At 34.6% G+C, this 14,953-nt stretch overlaps 1 protein-coding gene across 2 annotated transcripts in view; it reads right to left on the bottom strand.

Moving 5' to 3' along the window:
• The window catches only part of LOC140655319 (protein FRA10AC1 homolog), a 29,634-nt gene that overhangs the window by 5,730 nt on the left and 8,951 nt on the right, over nucleotides 1-14,953 (bottom strand). For both annotated transcript variants that reach the window (XM_072869653.1, XM_072869652.1), the window contains exons 5-10: nucleotides 14,438-14,514; nucleotides 13,673-13,756; nucleotides 13,095-13,179; nucleotides 7,224-7,269; nucleotides 2,543-2,656; nucleotides 1,486-1,528 (exon numbers count right to left, since the gene is read on the bottom strand). In XM_072869653.1, the coding sequence (XP_072725754.1) occupies nucleotides 1,486-1,528; nucleotides 2,543-2,656; nucleotides 7,224-7,269; nucleotides 13,095-13,179; nucleotides 13,673-13,756; nucleotides 14,438-14,514 (449 nt within the window). The remainder of the gene's footprint in view (nucleotides 1-1,485; nucleotides 1,529-2,542; nucleotides 2,657-7,223; nucleotides 7,270-13,094; nucleotides 13,180-13,672; nucleotides 13,757-14,437; nucleotides 14,515-14,953) is intronic.

The raw sequence follows: 14,953 nt of genomic DNA, 5'->3' as shown, positions 1-14,953 counted from the left end.
GAACATACACCTTCTCATATGTACTCCTTAAGCAACAGTAAATCTTAAGTATTTAATTCAGTCAAACAGTTGTCATTTTTTCTGAAACTAGTTAAACTAGTTAAATGAAAAAAAAAATTTTTGTTAAAATGAAAAGTGCTATAGAAACACTAGAGCTCAATAGCTAAAGGCAAAGGACAGGAAATGCTAAAGCTGCTAAAATGACACTGATGCAGGCAACAAAAACAGTGAATTGGCAACCAAAGATTAAATACAGAAAATAATTTTATAACATGCCAAATTCTTTTTTCTATTGAAATCTTATTTTTTCTTTTAGCAAACAATTTTGTATGTATGTAATGAGAAAAAACACAGTTAATACAGGTTTTTAAATGTATTTTCATATTTGATAGCGACAAAACCTGAGGTAGAAGAATGTCAAGCCTAAGAACCTGCTGCAGACCAACAACCCATGTATTTTATTTTCAGCATTATTTATATAGGCTTATTGTATGAACTTTTTCCTGCTTCTTTGCACAAAGTCACTAAAATTGTTTCAAAGTAAGTATTACTCCGCAGTTGACACAGAGAAAATGTTTGACGATGCTTATTCTGAATTCAAGTGGTTTTACAATTTTAGTTCCAAAAAGAAGCAAGACAAATCAAACTAATCTCAGTTAGTTAATTCTCCTTCTTGATATGTGCCTACACAGTGCTTTAATGAAACTGAATATGAATTAACTTTTAAAATGTATGAATTAACTATCTTGGCTACATCCATCTAGATGCACCTTTGATTTGTGTTACTTTAAACAAGAAATCATAATTTCCTAGCTCAAAGGTTTCCCTTTCATATGCTTTTCAGACAATCGTACAGCTTAATTACTGAGCCGTGCAACCAAGTTAATTACACATCGAGATTCAGAAAATCATAAAAACTGAGTATCAATAGTTGTGGAATTCAGTAAGATTACAGATAATAATAAAAACCAAATCAAATCTTAATGCACACATTTTATAGGTTCAAAATTCACTATTTTTCTCTCCTACTACTAAGTGATTCTCAAAGAAGAACAAATACCCAAATTCAAAATTTCAAAGCACAGTCACTTGACACACACATAAAACCACTATTTGTAATGTTTTTAAGCATTCCAGCTCTTAAACACAGCAAGAGGGAAAATAAAAAGAGAGTGTTTTGCCTAAACTTTCAGTAAAAAAAAAAAAGAAATCACTGGGCTGAAATTAAGCAAAGGAAACTTTTGTGGGGGTGGGGATGGGATTCTTCCAGTTTGAGGTGTTTCGTACTTCCATTAGCACAACAATATCTAACTCTTAACAGTGTCAAGCCAATGACTTTATAAGAACTCCAGAACAGAATCTATTTCAGCATAAATGAAGTTCCTAATAATCTAGCTGAAGTCTTCCCACTATTTCATCATACAGTTCATCATAACTGTAATCTATCAATAATTCAGCCCCCATATTTTCAAAATATGTCATTACCGGTGATGAAAGTTTAGTTTGTAGGAACATTCTGGACATAGTCCTGAAAAAGAGAGAATAACATTACACCCATGTACTTGATAAGCATAATTAACAAAACGTATTAATACATATACAAAACTAGATAGAACACTGTCTTCCAATTTCAGTAGCTTTTCCTTCAAAACAAAAGTTACAGTGTAATTGCAGCCAGGGTTGAGAAGAATACCACAATAAAAGTCTTCAGTACAAACACAGATTTTACTAAACCTGGAGAAAGATCACAGGTTTAGCACTGGCAAATCTTCATTAAAAAGTATCAGTGCTTATCATGTACAGATATCCTGTCCTATGGATCTTTATGTACAGATCAAATTGTTCTACAATTACACTGAAGACCTGTAAGTCTCTTAGAGCTTTGCCAGAGACCAAGTGCTGCCACATGGAGTGTCTTGTGCACAAAAGAAAAAAACACCATAGGCTCGTTTTGCACAAAGTAACTGTTTAAGCTGTGGTAAGTTTAATTATCTGATGAACATATCAAAACGTACACCATACTGAACAAGAAAATCCCATTCAAGAGACATGACTGGAAAAGGAATTGATTTAAAGTTAGAATTTTTGGAAGAAAACGTAAGTACTAAAAATAAAATTAGCAGAGCTGAAGGTGTGCAAGAAGTTGTCTGGTCCAAAGCCCTATGGACTCCTAAGCCATGTAATTGATTAAGCAATGACAATGATGAAAACCCTCCTTGCAATGCAGTATTCTCCATTAAAACCAGACATGCTTGTATACAAAACAGCTTAGAATCAGTTATTCTGATTTTATGACACCACCAATTATACAGCATGAAGTGCTCAACCTGTAACAACTCTTTCATTTATAATGATAATAGCTGTTCTCTCTAAATCAAGACCATCATACTACCTGTAATTAATTTAACAAAATTATCTCCTATTCAGCATTTTCCATTTTGCATGAACTAATATCATTATCATCGGGTCTCACTCAATAGCTTTTAAAGCACAAGATATTTTTCTTCCTTTAAGTGTACATATCCTTGAAGGGCCGACTTACTCAATTTCACAAGCGCATTCCTCTTTTCACCATGTTCAACGTAACCAAAATTCACCTCCCAGCTCTTCAGGCCTTCTTTCTCATCACAGTGCTTATTTCCACAGGAAAACTGACCTTTAAAGAGGTCAAAAACAGCAAATCATGGTTCAATGATTAACACGCATAGGTTTGGGGTTGTTATGTCCAGTTTTGCTCAGTTTTTGCTTTTTGTTTTCCATTTCTTTCAGATAAAAAAGCCCAAACCTAAAAGTAACATCTAGATTAGATAATGACAAAGCAATCAATCATACTTGTCTAATATTGCATATTTGCAAAGAAAGAACATAACTTGAACTGTGTTTTACAATGTATAGATGAATGCATATGTTATGAAATAATAAGCCTAATATTGAACTCTGAAGAAATGAATGTCACTAGGATACATTCCATACCTTAAATGATCACTTACTTAACAGAAGCTGATGGATCAGGTGGTATGATTCAGACATTCATCTTTAATGACATCAAACTATTCGAAGTATCACGTATGTACAAAATTAAGATGCCCATGTTCTTATCACCTTACTAGTTTACCTCATATACTGGACATACAATTTGTATTCTAATGACTTTCCATAAACACTTTTATTTTAAGAAAAGGAAATCCAATTCTATGGGAAACTACACAGCAGATTTAAAAGCTTCCTTGGGTTTATTACGTTAAATACAACACTAATTTTAAAACAATTTGCACATAATCAATGTTGTTTACACCACTGGGTTCCCAATATTGCAGTAATAAAGATACATATATTCCCTTTGCAGAAGTCTGATTTGTATGCAGAGCTGGCAGTAACGATGTGTATTAATAGGCTCAGAAGCAGGACTGCTGGTGAACGGTCAACCTCAGAACATTCTACTTAAGCTGCTAACTAACGGATTGGCAGTGTCCTCAGATACTTCAGTTCTGCAATGTAAAACCACTTGCAATGCTAACACTTGAAGCAAAAAAAACCACCCCAGGACTCCCATTAAAAAATAAGTTTCAAATTAGTATACATTAAATATGTTTAACCCTATGTAAGGTATGGCTATCAGTACCCTGTGTCTTCAGGAATAATTTATATCCATTGTAAAGAAGTAAAAAAACTACAAGGAAAAATGTATACTATATAAAACTTTTTGGAACTTAACCAAACTGTTTACTTCACATCTTCTGAAAAAAATCCCAAAACAAACCCAGAAAAACAGGCAGAGAGAAGAGAGAGATACATCAGTTTTATTTATTATTAGCTGCTCTTTACAGTATGTAAAATCTATTTTGATTATTCTACATTTTGGATGTGAAACTGAGTATGTTCACAATATAGTTGGAACAACATCTTCAGATTGCTAAGGCAAGCAATGAATTCTTAGGTAAACCAGAACTTGACTGTGTAAATCAGCATAATTCTGTGCCCTTACACATTGACTTGCATTTATGATAATCTAAATATTTGAAATCATGGTGGTTTGGTTTTTTTTTTGTAGATCCCTGCTCCATGCCATACACATGTATAAACAGCCAGGCTTCTCTTACCCTCCTTTCACACTGCAATCCCTACAACACATATTCAAACCTCGACTTGAATACAGAATTCTACTCTTTCTGAAGGCTTTTTCAGTAGTATTTATCACTCTAGTATATCTGAATGTCATAAAAGCATTAAAAAACATATTTTTGCAAAGTTAAGAGATCATTATAATGCCCATCGTCTATATGGAGAACCCAAATCAAAGGGAACTACAGACCAGGTTATTCAGTACTTGAAACATTACTTTTCCCACAGTTAGATATCCAAGAAAGGAAGACACAGAAACCAGTGTGCCACGTGGACAGTTACCTAATTTACTCAGCATGAAAAATGAATGTCCAAAATTCCATTTCCATCTGAAGTTTTGTCACCTTGCTATGAGCTGCAGGGAAGTTATTGCCTTCATGTTCACAATTATAACTTCTGTAATCTGGCTGTTAAATGTGTGCTTTCAAAAACTATTAGCACTTTCTGCTTCTTGCAGAAGAGCAGAATAGGTCGAAAATGTAAGTACTACAAGCTAAATGACATACTGAAAATTAACTATACTAAGGAAATCTAGAGAGCCAAAAGACTGATTTTAATGCATTTTGATTAGAACTCAGATGTACCAGATTGGTATATGGATACCTGGTGCACTATCCAGGTATTGATACTCTGCCTATTTTCCATGGAGAAAATTACTGAGAAAAAATAAATGGAAACAGGTTTGGAAGAACATTTGTTTCAATAAGGTAAAGCATATTATATGTGTATTTATACATATATAAAATAGGCTAAGAAAGACACTACTATGCTAAAAGTGAAACATTCAATGAAATAGTGAAAAAATGGAGTATAGATCAATTTGCAGGTATTAAACCCTATTTTGCCAAATAATATGTCTGGTTTGAGTATTTTACTACTTAATCTACAAATACAAATAAGTAGAAAACAGAAAATATACCCACATGTTCAGCTTTACTCTTTCTGTGTATTGCTGAAAAAGTCCTATTTCACCTCTACCCAATGAACTTGTTACCTGTTTTCCTACAGAAAACTTTTACCACTATTGCCTTTTGCCTAAAATACCTTTTATTTTAAAACTTTATGCCATACCTTACTATTCATGCTTTGAAAGTACAGGAAAAAGTACTTGGGAGGGCATGTCAAATATATTTTTTAAATAGCTTAAAAGCTTTTCATTTTAAGGATTTATTTTCAGACCTACTAACTCATGTGCCTACTATTAACTGATTTATAAAATTTAAAGTAGGGCTTCTACCTTAAGATTTTAATTAAGAAAATGCCCATTTTGTGGAACCATTTATTGAAACTGGCAACATTATTACACCATTAACCGCCATTAAGGTTACATTTTAAATTTAAGGAGATACAACAGCAATCTCCAATATGACCTCCTTTCAAAACACGTACGGCAAAAGACTGGAGTGGGAAAGAAAAGAAGAGAAAGAAGTAATCTGGCGTTTACAATTAGTAATACAAGTGATACCTCTCCTTTCACTCATCCTAACCCTTCTTCTTCTCCATGACCTTACAAAGACACATCGAAAACAAAGCAACCAAATGTGAGTAACGCATTCCTATGCTCCTTCTTAACATACCCCAAACCATAGTACAGTCCACCAGCAGTGGTTCTCATCACCACCACTATTATCGTCACAGCTAAAATAAGCACATGCTCTTCTTTTTTAATGTGAATTATCAGACAGGTAGGTATTAATGCTTTATTACATTTAATTAAAGCGATTTATATTACTGACATACTTAAAAATAGCAAAGGAAAGGCATTAAAGATTCACACCTTTTTTTAAATGATCATTTGAAACTGCACTTGAAAAGAGTGTCGAATACACAAGATAAGGTTGAATTCTTGCGCCCCTTAGTGGTGAAAGACACTATGTCTCAATTCTTATGTTGCAATTTGTATGCTTGCCATTAGGATTTCATTAAAAAGCTTAAAACATGTAATTCTGCACTTTCTCCCACATTTTAAAATATGGAGTACCAGATATTAAAAGTACAATGCAGCTTTAAATTCTTTCTCCCCATGAAGACATAATTGTTCATAAATTACTCATTTCTCATTTAATTTTAATTATCTTTTTAAAGCATTCGATAAAGCATATAACTATATCAAATGTAACTATCTGGTAATATAATCTGTAGTGCTGAATGCAACATATGACTACAACTACCTTTAGGAGCTTTAATCTTTATAGCTTAAAATACCCTACCATTAATGTTCACACCTCCTCCTGTGAAATATGATATAATTTTTTTTAAAAAAGAAGTGTATTTCTAACTTCTTGTAATATGTTATAATACATAGAGCTGTTTACAGAACTGTTCTGATCAACAGTATCACTCCACGCAATTGTCTTGCATGTGCATGCATGACTTTTGAAAACCGTACATTTGTATGAAGATCTACCCACAGGAACAGCAATACATTCACATCATTTTCTTGCTTGTTCAGCTTCTTGAAAAAGTCCATGTGCCTAGGCCATGGAATGGGGACTACTGTGCCAAGTCCCAATAACACATCGGTAAGAACTCACACACGGAAGCAGCCAGAATAAGCTACTGATTTAGAAACAGGATTGGGAGACATGACAACCATTCCCACTGATTCCCACTGAAGCTTTCAAAACCAATTTAGCCTAAAACAGACATCACATGGAACTTTAATTAAAAAGTTAACATTTTGCAAAACAGCATTGGAGAAACCGTTAAGAAAATTATTTCCTGAAGAAAAGTATTGATACCTTCAACTAAAGGTATCAAAGACTAATGAGGTAACACAGAATTACTGGAGAAAAGCAGCTAAAAAACGTATCCATGAAATTCTGTATTATCAAATGCATTATGTTGGTGTTCGTTATAAATCTGACCTTGTGAAAAGAAACCATATGTTCTCTTCATTTTAATATATGTAGATCAGTGTGCACTCTAGAGCTATGCAGCATAAAACAGCAAAGTTAGAAGTTAGGTCAATTTATTGTCCGTTATTATCTGATAAACTTACCGGTATTGTCAAATACTGTCTAACAAAATCATGTCAAAAAGCAGCAAGAAAAGCACCAAGGAGAAACGTAATGTAATATAAAAATGAAAGACAGCATCACCTTTTCCTGAAATTACTTCTTTCTCATGTCGCCATCTAAATCCAAACTGTTAAGATAAGAACCAAAATTAAGTTGTGAATAGTCAACGTATTCAGTAATGTAAAGACTAATTTCAGTTGATTGATGTCCTGCATGTGGTTCATCCATTCAGTTCTGGTTAGTAAAACTGAATTTCTTTCTCTGTTAATTAAAAATATCTCTCTGCCTCTGCTCGTCAGAAGGATTCCAATTTACACATGCAATTCAAATTCCAGTAGATGCTGTTCAGTACTGAGCAGCAACTTTCTGAAAGGCTTCATAGCAGGCATAAGAACAAATAGGAAATTAGGATAGACTGACTTTACTAGATACTTCATTGCAATTTTGTCCACACTAAAAACTGAGAAAACATTGGAATACTGAAAAGTCATATTAGCACATATCAATGGATCACCTCTTACACCCTAAAGACTAAAACAAAAAAAACCAACCAAACAACTACGTTGTATTTTTCTTTACATTGCCTAGAAACTTCACATGTAGATAACCCATCTACTATTTTTGTTTTCCAGTAGAATCTGCTTCATCTTCTCAAAATGGCAAGTAGCCTAGTGAAAAGATTAAAGACGGAAGGGAGTGAGAACAGCCTGGGAAAAACAATTTTATTTTCACTAACAAATAGAAAGAGGGGATAAAACTCAAAGGCATACAACTTCTCCAAAAAGGGCTATCTTGTATTTTCATTTAAAATTCATGAACACAGGATGACAAGAAGATAAAATTGCTGCTCTGTAAGCAAAGCACAGAAGACTCTGAATTTCATGTTAAAAGATGGAGAGGGAAGAGGGGGAAGAAGGGTTACAAAATCAAAGAGGTACAAAAATGGCTGCAAAGCCCATCTTTGGCACCTGAGTTCCAAAGCATCCTTTGGAATATGAACCTTCCCTTGGTGCACTCACAGACTGAACCCACACAAATGTGCATTTTGTAGATGCAGTGGCATCAATTCTGTAATATACTGGATTGATTTTCAATGTTTTTAATCTAATTTTAAACACTGTACAGAAGTACAGGTATCTATTGCTGTGTGTGGTCTTTAATGTTCTTGATTATTTTAATAAACATAATAATTCTGTATCTGAAGGGCGACAGCATGGAGTTCTCATGCGTGAAGTGGTATGTGGTTCAAAGAACATCAGAAAAAACAGGGAAACAAAAATTTTGGCATTTAAGAATGTGCCATACTCTCATATAAGTACTTTGCACCTTAATAACAAAGCTGAAAAAACTGAGCAGAAAGACATCAGTAGCCAAATGTTTTGTCAGCACTGATTTTCCCCAAGTCAATATATTACATAGAAGATGTCTAAGAAAGCTAAAAATTTGTACACCAGCAAAATATTTGCCTCTTTATATCAGTCCACTAATTTTGAAATTGGTATTATAACATAAACAATGTTTTCACACCTACTGGTTTCACTGGTAAAAAAAAAATCACAGGAGATCAGCTTCTGCTATCATACTATGTATGACGACAGTTTGCTAAGGCTGGATCGGGTTGTGCTTGGCCTACTCTACAAATCTGCAGTGTGGTCTAAAGTACCATTACACCACTCATGCTTCAGTCAAACAAAAATTAATCAATTGTAAAAACCAAGAACTGTACTGAACAGTTCAGTGGAAACAGAATGTAAAATACATCTATAAATGTAGAATTCATGATAGAAACCAGTTGATCTAAAGAGCGATGGTAATTGTTCTTGATCTTTTAAAGGATATTTTCTGTTTTACAGGGTATTCTAATTCTGAAAAGCTTGTGATGCAATTGAAAAATACTGCAAGTTTACGATTAAACGTCAACAGTATTTTGGCACGAATTTTGCAGGCGTGTGCTGCTGGCAATAAAGAGTAAAAAATAATTCGACTTTATCTGCATGTTTGCTTTTTCATAGTCCATCTGTCACTTCAATCACCAAGTTATCCATGCTCACTTTTGCTACTGAGTAGACTTTTATACAAATTTTCCCTCACAGTCTGAACTTGACTCAATAAGATATAAATCGGATTATATTGTTACAGAGTATTTCTGTAATGGTATCAAGAAAAATAAGCAAAATAAAAGAAAGGAGGGAACCAGAACCACCTGTAGTACATCTAGGACAAAAGTTGTCCTCATCTGCATTAATTTTTGCTAATCATTCTTCCACCAACTAGTGGAAAATGTCAGAGAGCGGCCAAGAAGAAACAATAAAATAAAAAGTAAATACAACTGAATTCCTCTAACTAAGCTAAAATATCAGGAACAGATTAAATTATATAGGAAAATTAAAAGTTAGGGTAGGTTCTTGAATAGTCAGCCTGCAATATTAAGGAACGCAAAAGCATTGTCAGCAGACAGCATTTATTCTGCCTCATCTTCTTTGTTAAGTGAGTTCAACAAGAATCTAAATGAGGTATTTCTACAAGGTAGACCAAGACCAAGTAGAACAACTCCAAAACAGATGCTTTAGAAGAGTATCAAATGGCTAATTTAATAAGAAATGGTAGTTTTAAAAATGTGAAAGACCATTTAATATCCATAAAGAATAAAATTCCCAAATTAAATATGGACTGCTTGTGTAATATGCATTGGCTGCAGCAACAACTAACATGTCCACAGTCGCCTCTTTCGGAAAAAAAGAAATGTATGACTTTAGACAACACTGTGCAAAAATACCATAGATATTGTAAATATTTTTACTTTCACAGGAAAGCCTCCATGATGAAAAACAATGACAAAAGCCAACATATTAATATTACCAAGTGGAAGACAAGTTGGCCTAGAAACCTGAAAATGATCTGGAAATAAAAACAAAAGAATAAAATGTATTCTGTTTAATGACCAGGTGTCAGACAGATTTCATTTCTTAGCAAATAGGAGACACTTCCAATCTGTTAAACTACAAAACAAGCACAGAGACAGCAAATAAGAAAATCGGAAAATAAGACAACAAAGAGAAGAGGGTATTTCTAGTCCAATGTGTATCAAAGTAAAACTTACATGCAGAGCACTCTCCCCTACTGCGTTGCAAACCTGACAGTAGAGCTAAACTATCTGACAATACAGATGGTCATTTATCAGCCTCAAAGCTTGCAGACAAGATCCACTGAAGGTTCAAAGACAACTTCAACCTAAAAAATTCTGATGCAGGGAAAATGTAAGGAGTAACAGACCCATCACAAGCAAGAGCTGTCAGAGCACACTCTTCAAGTGTCTCTAAGTAGCCTAATACTAGAGGGTCACCTTGGCATTTCTCATTAAAAGAGACGGAAAAGATTGTATGTCCTAACTATACAAAGGAAAATGGGATCGTGGGTCACAGGATCCTATTTGCCTGCGGTGCCAGCAACCGAGGTGAGTACAGCTGTGCAAGTGAGCGTGTGAGCACCAGTGAAGATCAAGCCAGTCTAGCCATCAGCTAGGTGAAGCTGCCTGGGAGCAAGGAGGGTGCGTGGGTCTGCACTGGCCAGCACTGGGTGAAAGAGTACCTGTGTATCTCTAAGGATGAGAGCACAGGGGGGTCTGCTATGGGACCAGGGGAGTCCCAGCCATCTCTGTGTGTGCGTATGTGTGTATGCATGCACGTATGTGAGTGAAACAGTCTGAACCAGCAACTGGAGTGTGGCTGTGGCCTCAGGGGTTCATATGTCTTGGGGCTTCTTACTGCTTTCTTTTGAGCTTCAGTCTTTGACAAGGTGCTCTGCTTATTTTTCAGACCTCAAGAGAGCCCGTATCATTATCCAGTACTTAGGAGAACAGTGTTTTTTCTCAGAAGAAAAGTTCTAAATGAGATCTGAGCTACAATTTCTATGCAGAGGTCTTTAAAAGAATTAGCTGGCTAGAAGATTTTGGCTACTAGCAAAACAATTACAGTTGTGAAAAGACAGATGAGTATGTATGTGCAAGTCTAAATCTGTGCAATATATATATATATTAAAAAACATCACAAAAACTGATCTCCAACTTTACTTTGACACCACCTAGCAGGATACAGAATCACAGAACAGCCCAGGTTGGAAGGGACCTTGAAAGATCATCTGGTCCAACCCTTCATGAGAAAGGGAGCCTAGATGAGATTATGTAGCACCGTGTGCAATCGCATCTTGAAAACCTCCAGTGATGGGGAGGTTGTTCCAGTGAATGAATGTTCTCACTGTAAAAGATTTCTTTCTTATATCAAGACAAAGCATCATCATATAAAGCATCAACAACTATCATACGAAAGGCTGGCCAGCTGAGAAGCTTGTTACCCACCCTGCACTTCTCACAGCACCAGCACTGCAAAACAGAAGGCACGAGGGGCTAAAGATACCCAACTTCCAGTTTCTGGAAATACAGAAAAAGACTCAAGGCAGGAAAAATCTGAAAGCACAGACTGCATTCCATTGGTGTGCATGGGATCAGCAGCCTATTTCTAACTTCCAAGAAAAAAAACTGCTTTGACATCCTTCTGTACCAAACATGGGCATGGATAAATCAATAATTGAGAAAAATCTCATTTTTTCTATTTTTCTAAGAATTTCCAAGAAAGGACTCTCACATGGTCAGAATGTATTTGAGAACAGAAAGCATAACCTAATATAAGAGAACAAATCACATGATCACGTGATATAGCAGAGTTATGCTTACAAGGCAATTACAAAAATATAGGTAATGACTTATAAGCATAAATAGGAACTCAGAGTGACCTCAAAGGTAGGACAGCCACATTTGAAGTCTGACAGGGAAACACTGTTCACACAACACACACACAAAAAAAAGGAAACTGGGGCAGAACAGTTTCCCACAAAAGATAGCAAACATATGGAAACTTGGCATAGCAGTGAAAGAAACAAAGTCTGTAAGCATGCTCAAGGGAAAATCAGTTGGAGGGGGCAGGGCAGAGACTGAGGGATATGAAACAGCTATAGGAAAATAAAATCAAATTTACTCAAAAAAAAAGGAAGGGAAGACATTTTCAGCATTTTACTTTTTGTTAATTTTCATTTAATTTTTGCATTTTTCTGTTCCAATTTTCTTTAAAAGGCTGTCATCTTTTCTGCCTAATATTAGAGTTTAAGCCCAGTCCTTGCAAGTATGTACCAGTGAATGTAATTTTCAATACTATAAATAGTCTCAAGGAACTTTATATAGACACTGTTTGCAGGGCTGGGTTGTTACTATGTGCTAACAACACTAAGACGCATCTGAGTTCAGCAACCCTCTTTGCAAAATCACAATAGAAAATCCATGTATTCTTTTTGACTAAGAGGTTAGTCAGTCAAAAACTTCGAAACGACAAAGGCTGTTCTGGTTAAGAAGGAAAAACTGGTGCTGGAATTGGGCTGTTTCTCTTAAGAAATTCTATTTATTTACAAGGAACATACAAATATCCTGTTTCCATAAACAGAAAAGAACAACCAGCAAAAGACGCTGCTTTAGAACAGACATTTCCAAAATTGTTTCTGCCAGCATTCAAGTACAAAACTCTATCTTTTTAGACTGTTATTTTAAACAGTAACATTCCCAGGGTTTTTTTAGGCTTCATCTAGTGCTCCTCTCCAGGAAAACCTCTCTAGCTTTCTCTTCTTAACCTCTCTGCATTTTCTGCCTTTCTTACACACAATGTACCTCTTCATAAAACACCATCTGACAGAAATGCTCCTGTTCCCACAGAAGCACATTTCTGGGGCAGTGACAATGCCTGGATTCAAACTGCTGCTGCTTATTAAACAACTTCACAAGTTCTCACAACTTTCTTTCTAGGGAAGGGGTACTAACATTCTGGTTTCACAACATATCCACAATCATAAGGCAATTTTAAAAAAAGGACATACTTTAAAACCAGGATGATTTACAGTAATGAAGTGTACCTTATTCTCTTTGTATTTACTGAGATCTGCAATACAGTATTCTTTGAACAATTTATCATAATACTTCTTTGCAAGCCTCTTCTCCCTATAACAAAAGGTATTATTTTTTATTAAACACAGAACATGATACAATTCATTTTACATTGTAATGACATTAGCAAGACAAAGACATGTTGTTTCATCCGAATAACACAAGTTGCAGAGCTAGAAATGCAACAGAAATACACTAATTGAGCTAAAGGGTAATTTTCATGAAACTGGAAAAATACATCTAAAATATATCTACAGCACAAATTAAACTATATTTTTTCAAACTAGGCTTCCTTCAGAGTTTTCAGAACAGTCATTTGGATCTCGGAGAATGCACAAATATTTCTTAGTTCTTTCTGTCATCAATTCATTCTGCCATTAAGCAATATTACAATATGAAAGACCTCCTAAAGGTCTTTCATTTTTCAGTGCATTAAAGATCAAAGAATGATCACTCAGTATGCACAGTAATTCTTAATTAGTAGGGGACACCACAAATTTAGTACAAGTGATCTAAAAATAACATGTTCTATAATAGTTCCAGGTACCAATTCATGTCTGCTTCATCATCTTCATTCCACAGGAATCTATGGTTTTCTCTAATAACATCAAGATCCGTCTTGTCATTTGCTCTATAAAAGTACACATTTTTTTTAGTACAATGTAACATTAAAATGAAAAGTCAGTCAAATAATACTTTGGTACACATCAGTATTTCACAGTTGTGATCTCCACCTCACCGCATAAAGGAATATATTGCTATGGAATAAAACTATCAAAAAACTTATTCCCTGGCATACCTTTTCCCAAATGAAGAATCCACAGTGGAAAATGGCCACTGAAACGGTGACTGACTTGATCCTGCCTGAAAATACTTTTTACACTTTTTACTGAAGACAGTAATGTTAGAACGTAGTTATAGATAGCTCTAAAGAAGGTTATCATTATTCTGGACAATGGATAGCAATTCTGCACATTTCAAAAGTATTTCAGATTGTTATTTGAAGGTACTGCCAGATATTTCTCAATGTACCCTCAATTAATGCTCACCTGTCATCTTTCCTTTTACATAACAAAACAAGTATAATTCAGCTCATGGTAAGTTCTTACATAAAAATAATGCTGCAAAATGAAACAAGGCAATACTGTGTTTTGGATATTTACAATTACTGTAGTTATTATTTGTGACCAAAAAATTAGTAATTTGATACATAGCCATGTCCCCTTCTCTCCCCCAAGCTATAATATATAACAGCTTTACATAACAGGGGAGCTTTGGGGGCATGAGGGGAAAGATTGATAATGGTTCTTACCCAGAACGTCGGAAATCCTCTATTTTGCCACCATAGTACAAAATGTAGTCATGCACAAACTTTTTATGTCTTTCATACTGAATAAAGCAATTAAGGATTGTTTCAGAACTTATATCTTCTTTTATTTTACCATAGTTTAAAACTAAAAAAACCCCAAACTTTTTATATACTTAACAGAAAGAAGTTTTTTTTCTCAAAAACAGTTCAGTAATTTCCAGAAAGAAAGGAATTAATTAGCAATTTTTACTTAATAACCTCTCATAAAAGCTACTTTCCAAATACAGAAATTCAAGGCAATTTCATCTTTAAAACCTCATTCAGCTGCTAGACCTTTATAAAATTGTCTTCCTTTACCAAAGATGCTCTGTACACATATACATAGAAACTGGGTTCATTTTTTCAGCTGTAATTTAGACAACAACTTCTTAGTACTGCAGTTTTGGTTTAAAACAGGTTTGTATTTTTGTATTATAAAAATAGTCTGGCTACTAAAATGGAACAATTTATTACATTTTA

Source organism: Ciconia boyciana, chromosome 8, assembly GCF_034638445.1.
Source record: "Ciconia boyciana chromosome 8, ASM3463844v1, whole genome shotgun sequence".
Classification (NCBI taxonomy): domain Eukaryota; kingdom Metazoa; phylum Chordata; class Aves; order Ciconiiformes; family Ciconiidae; genus Ciconia; species Ciconia boyciana.
The sequence above is the reverse complement of the archived record's forward strand: the minus strand, read 5'-3'. Positions and strand labels throughout refer to the sequence as shown.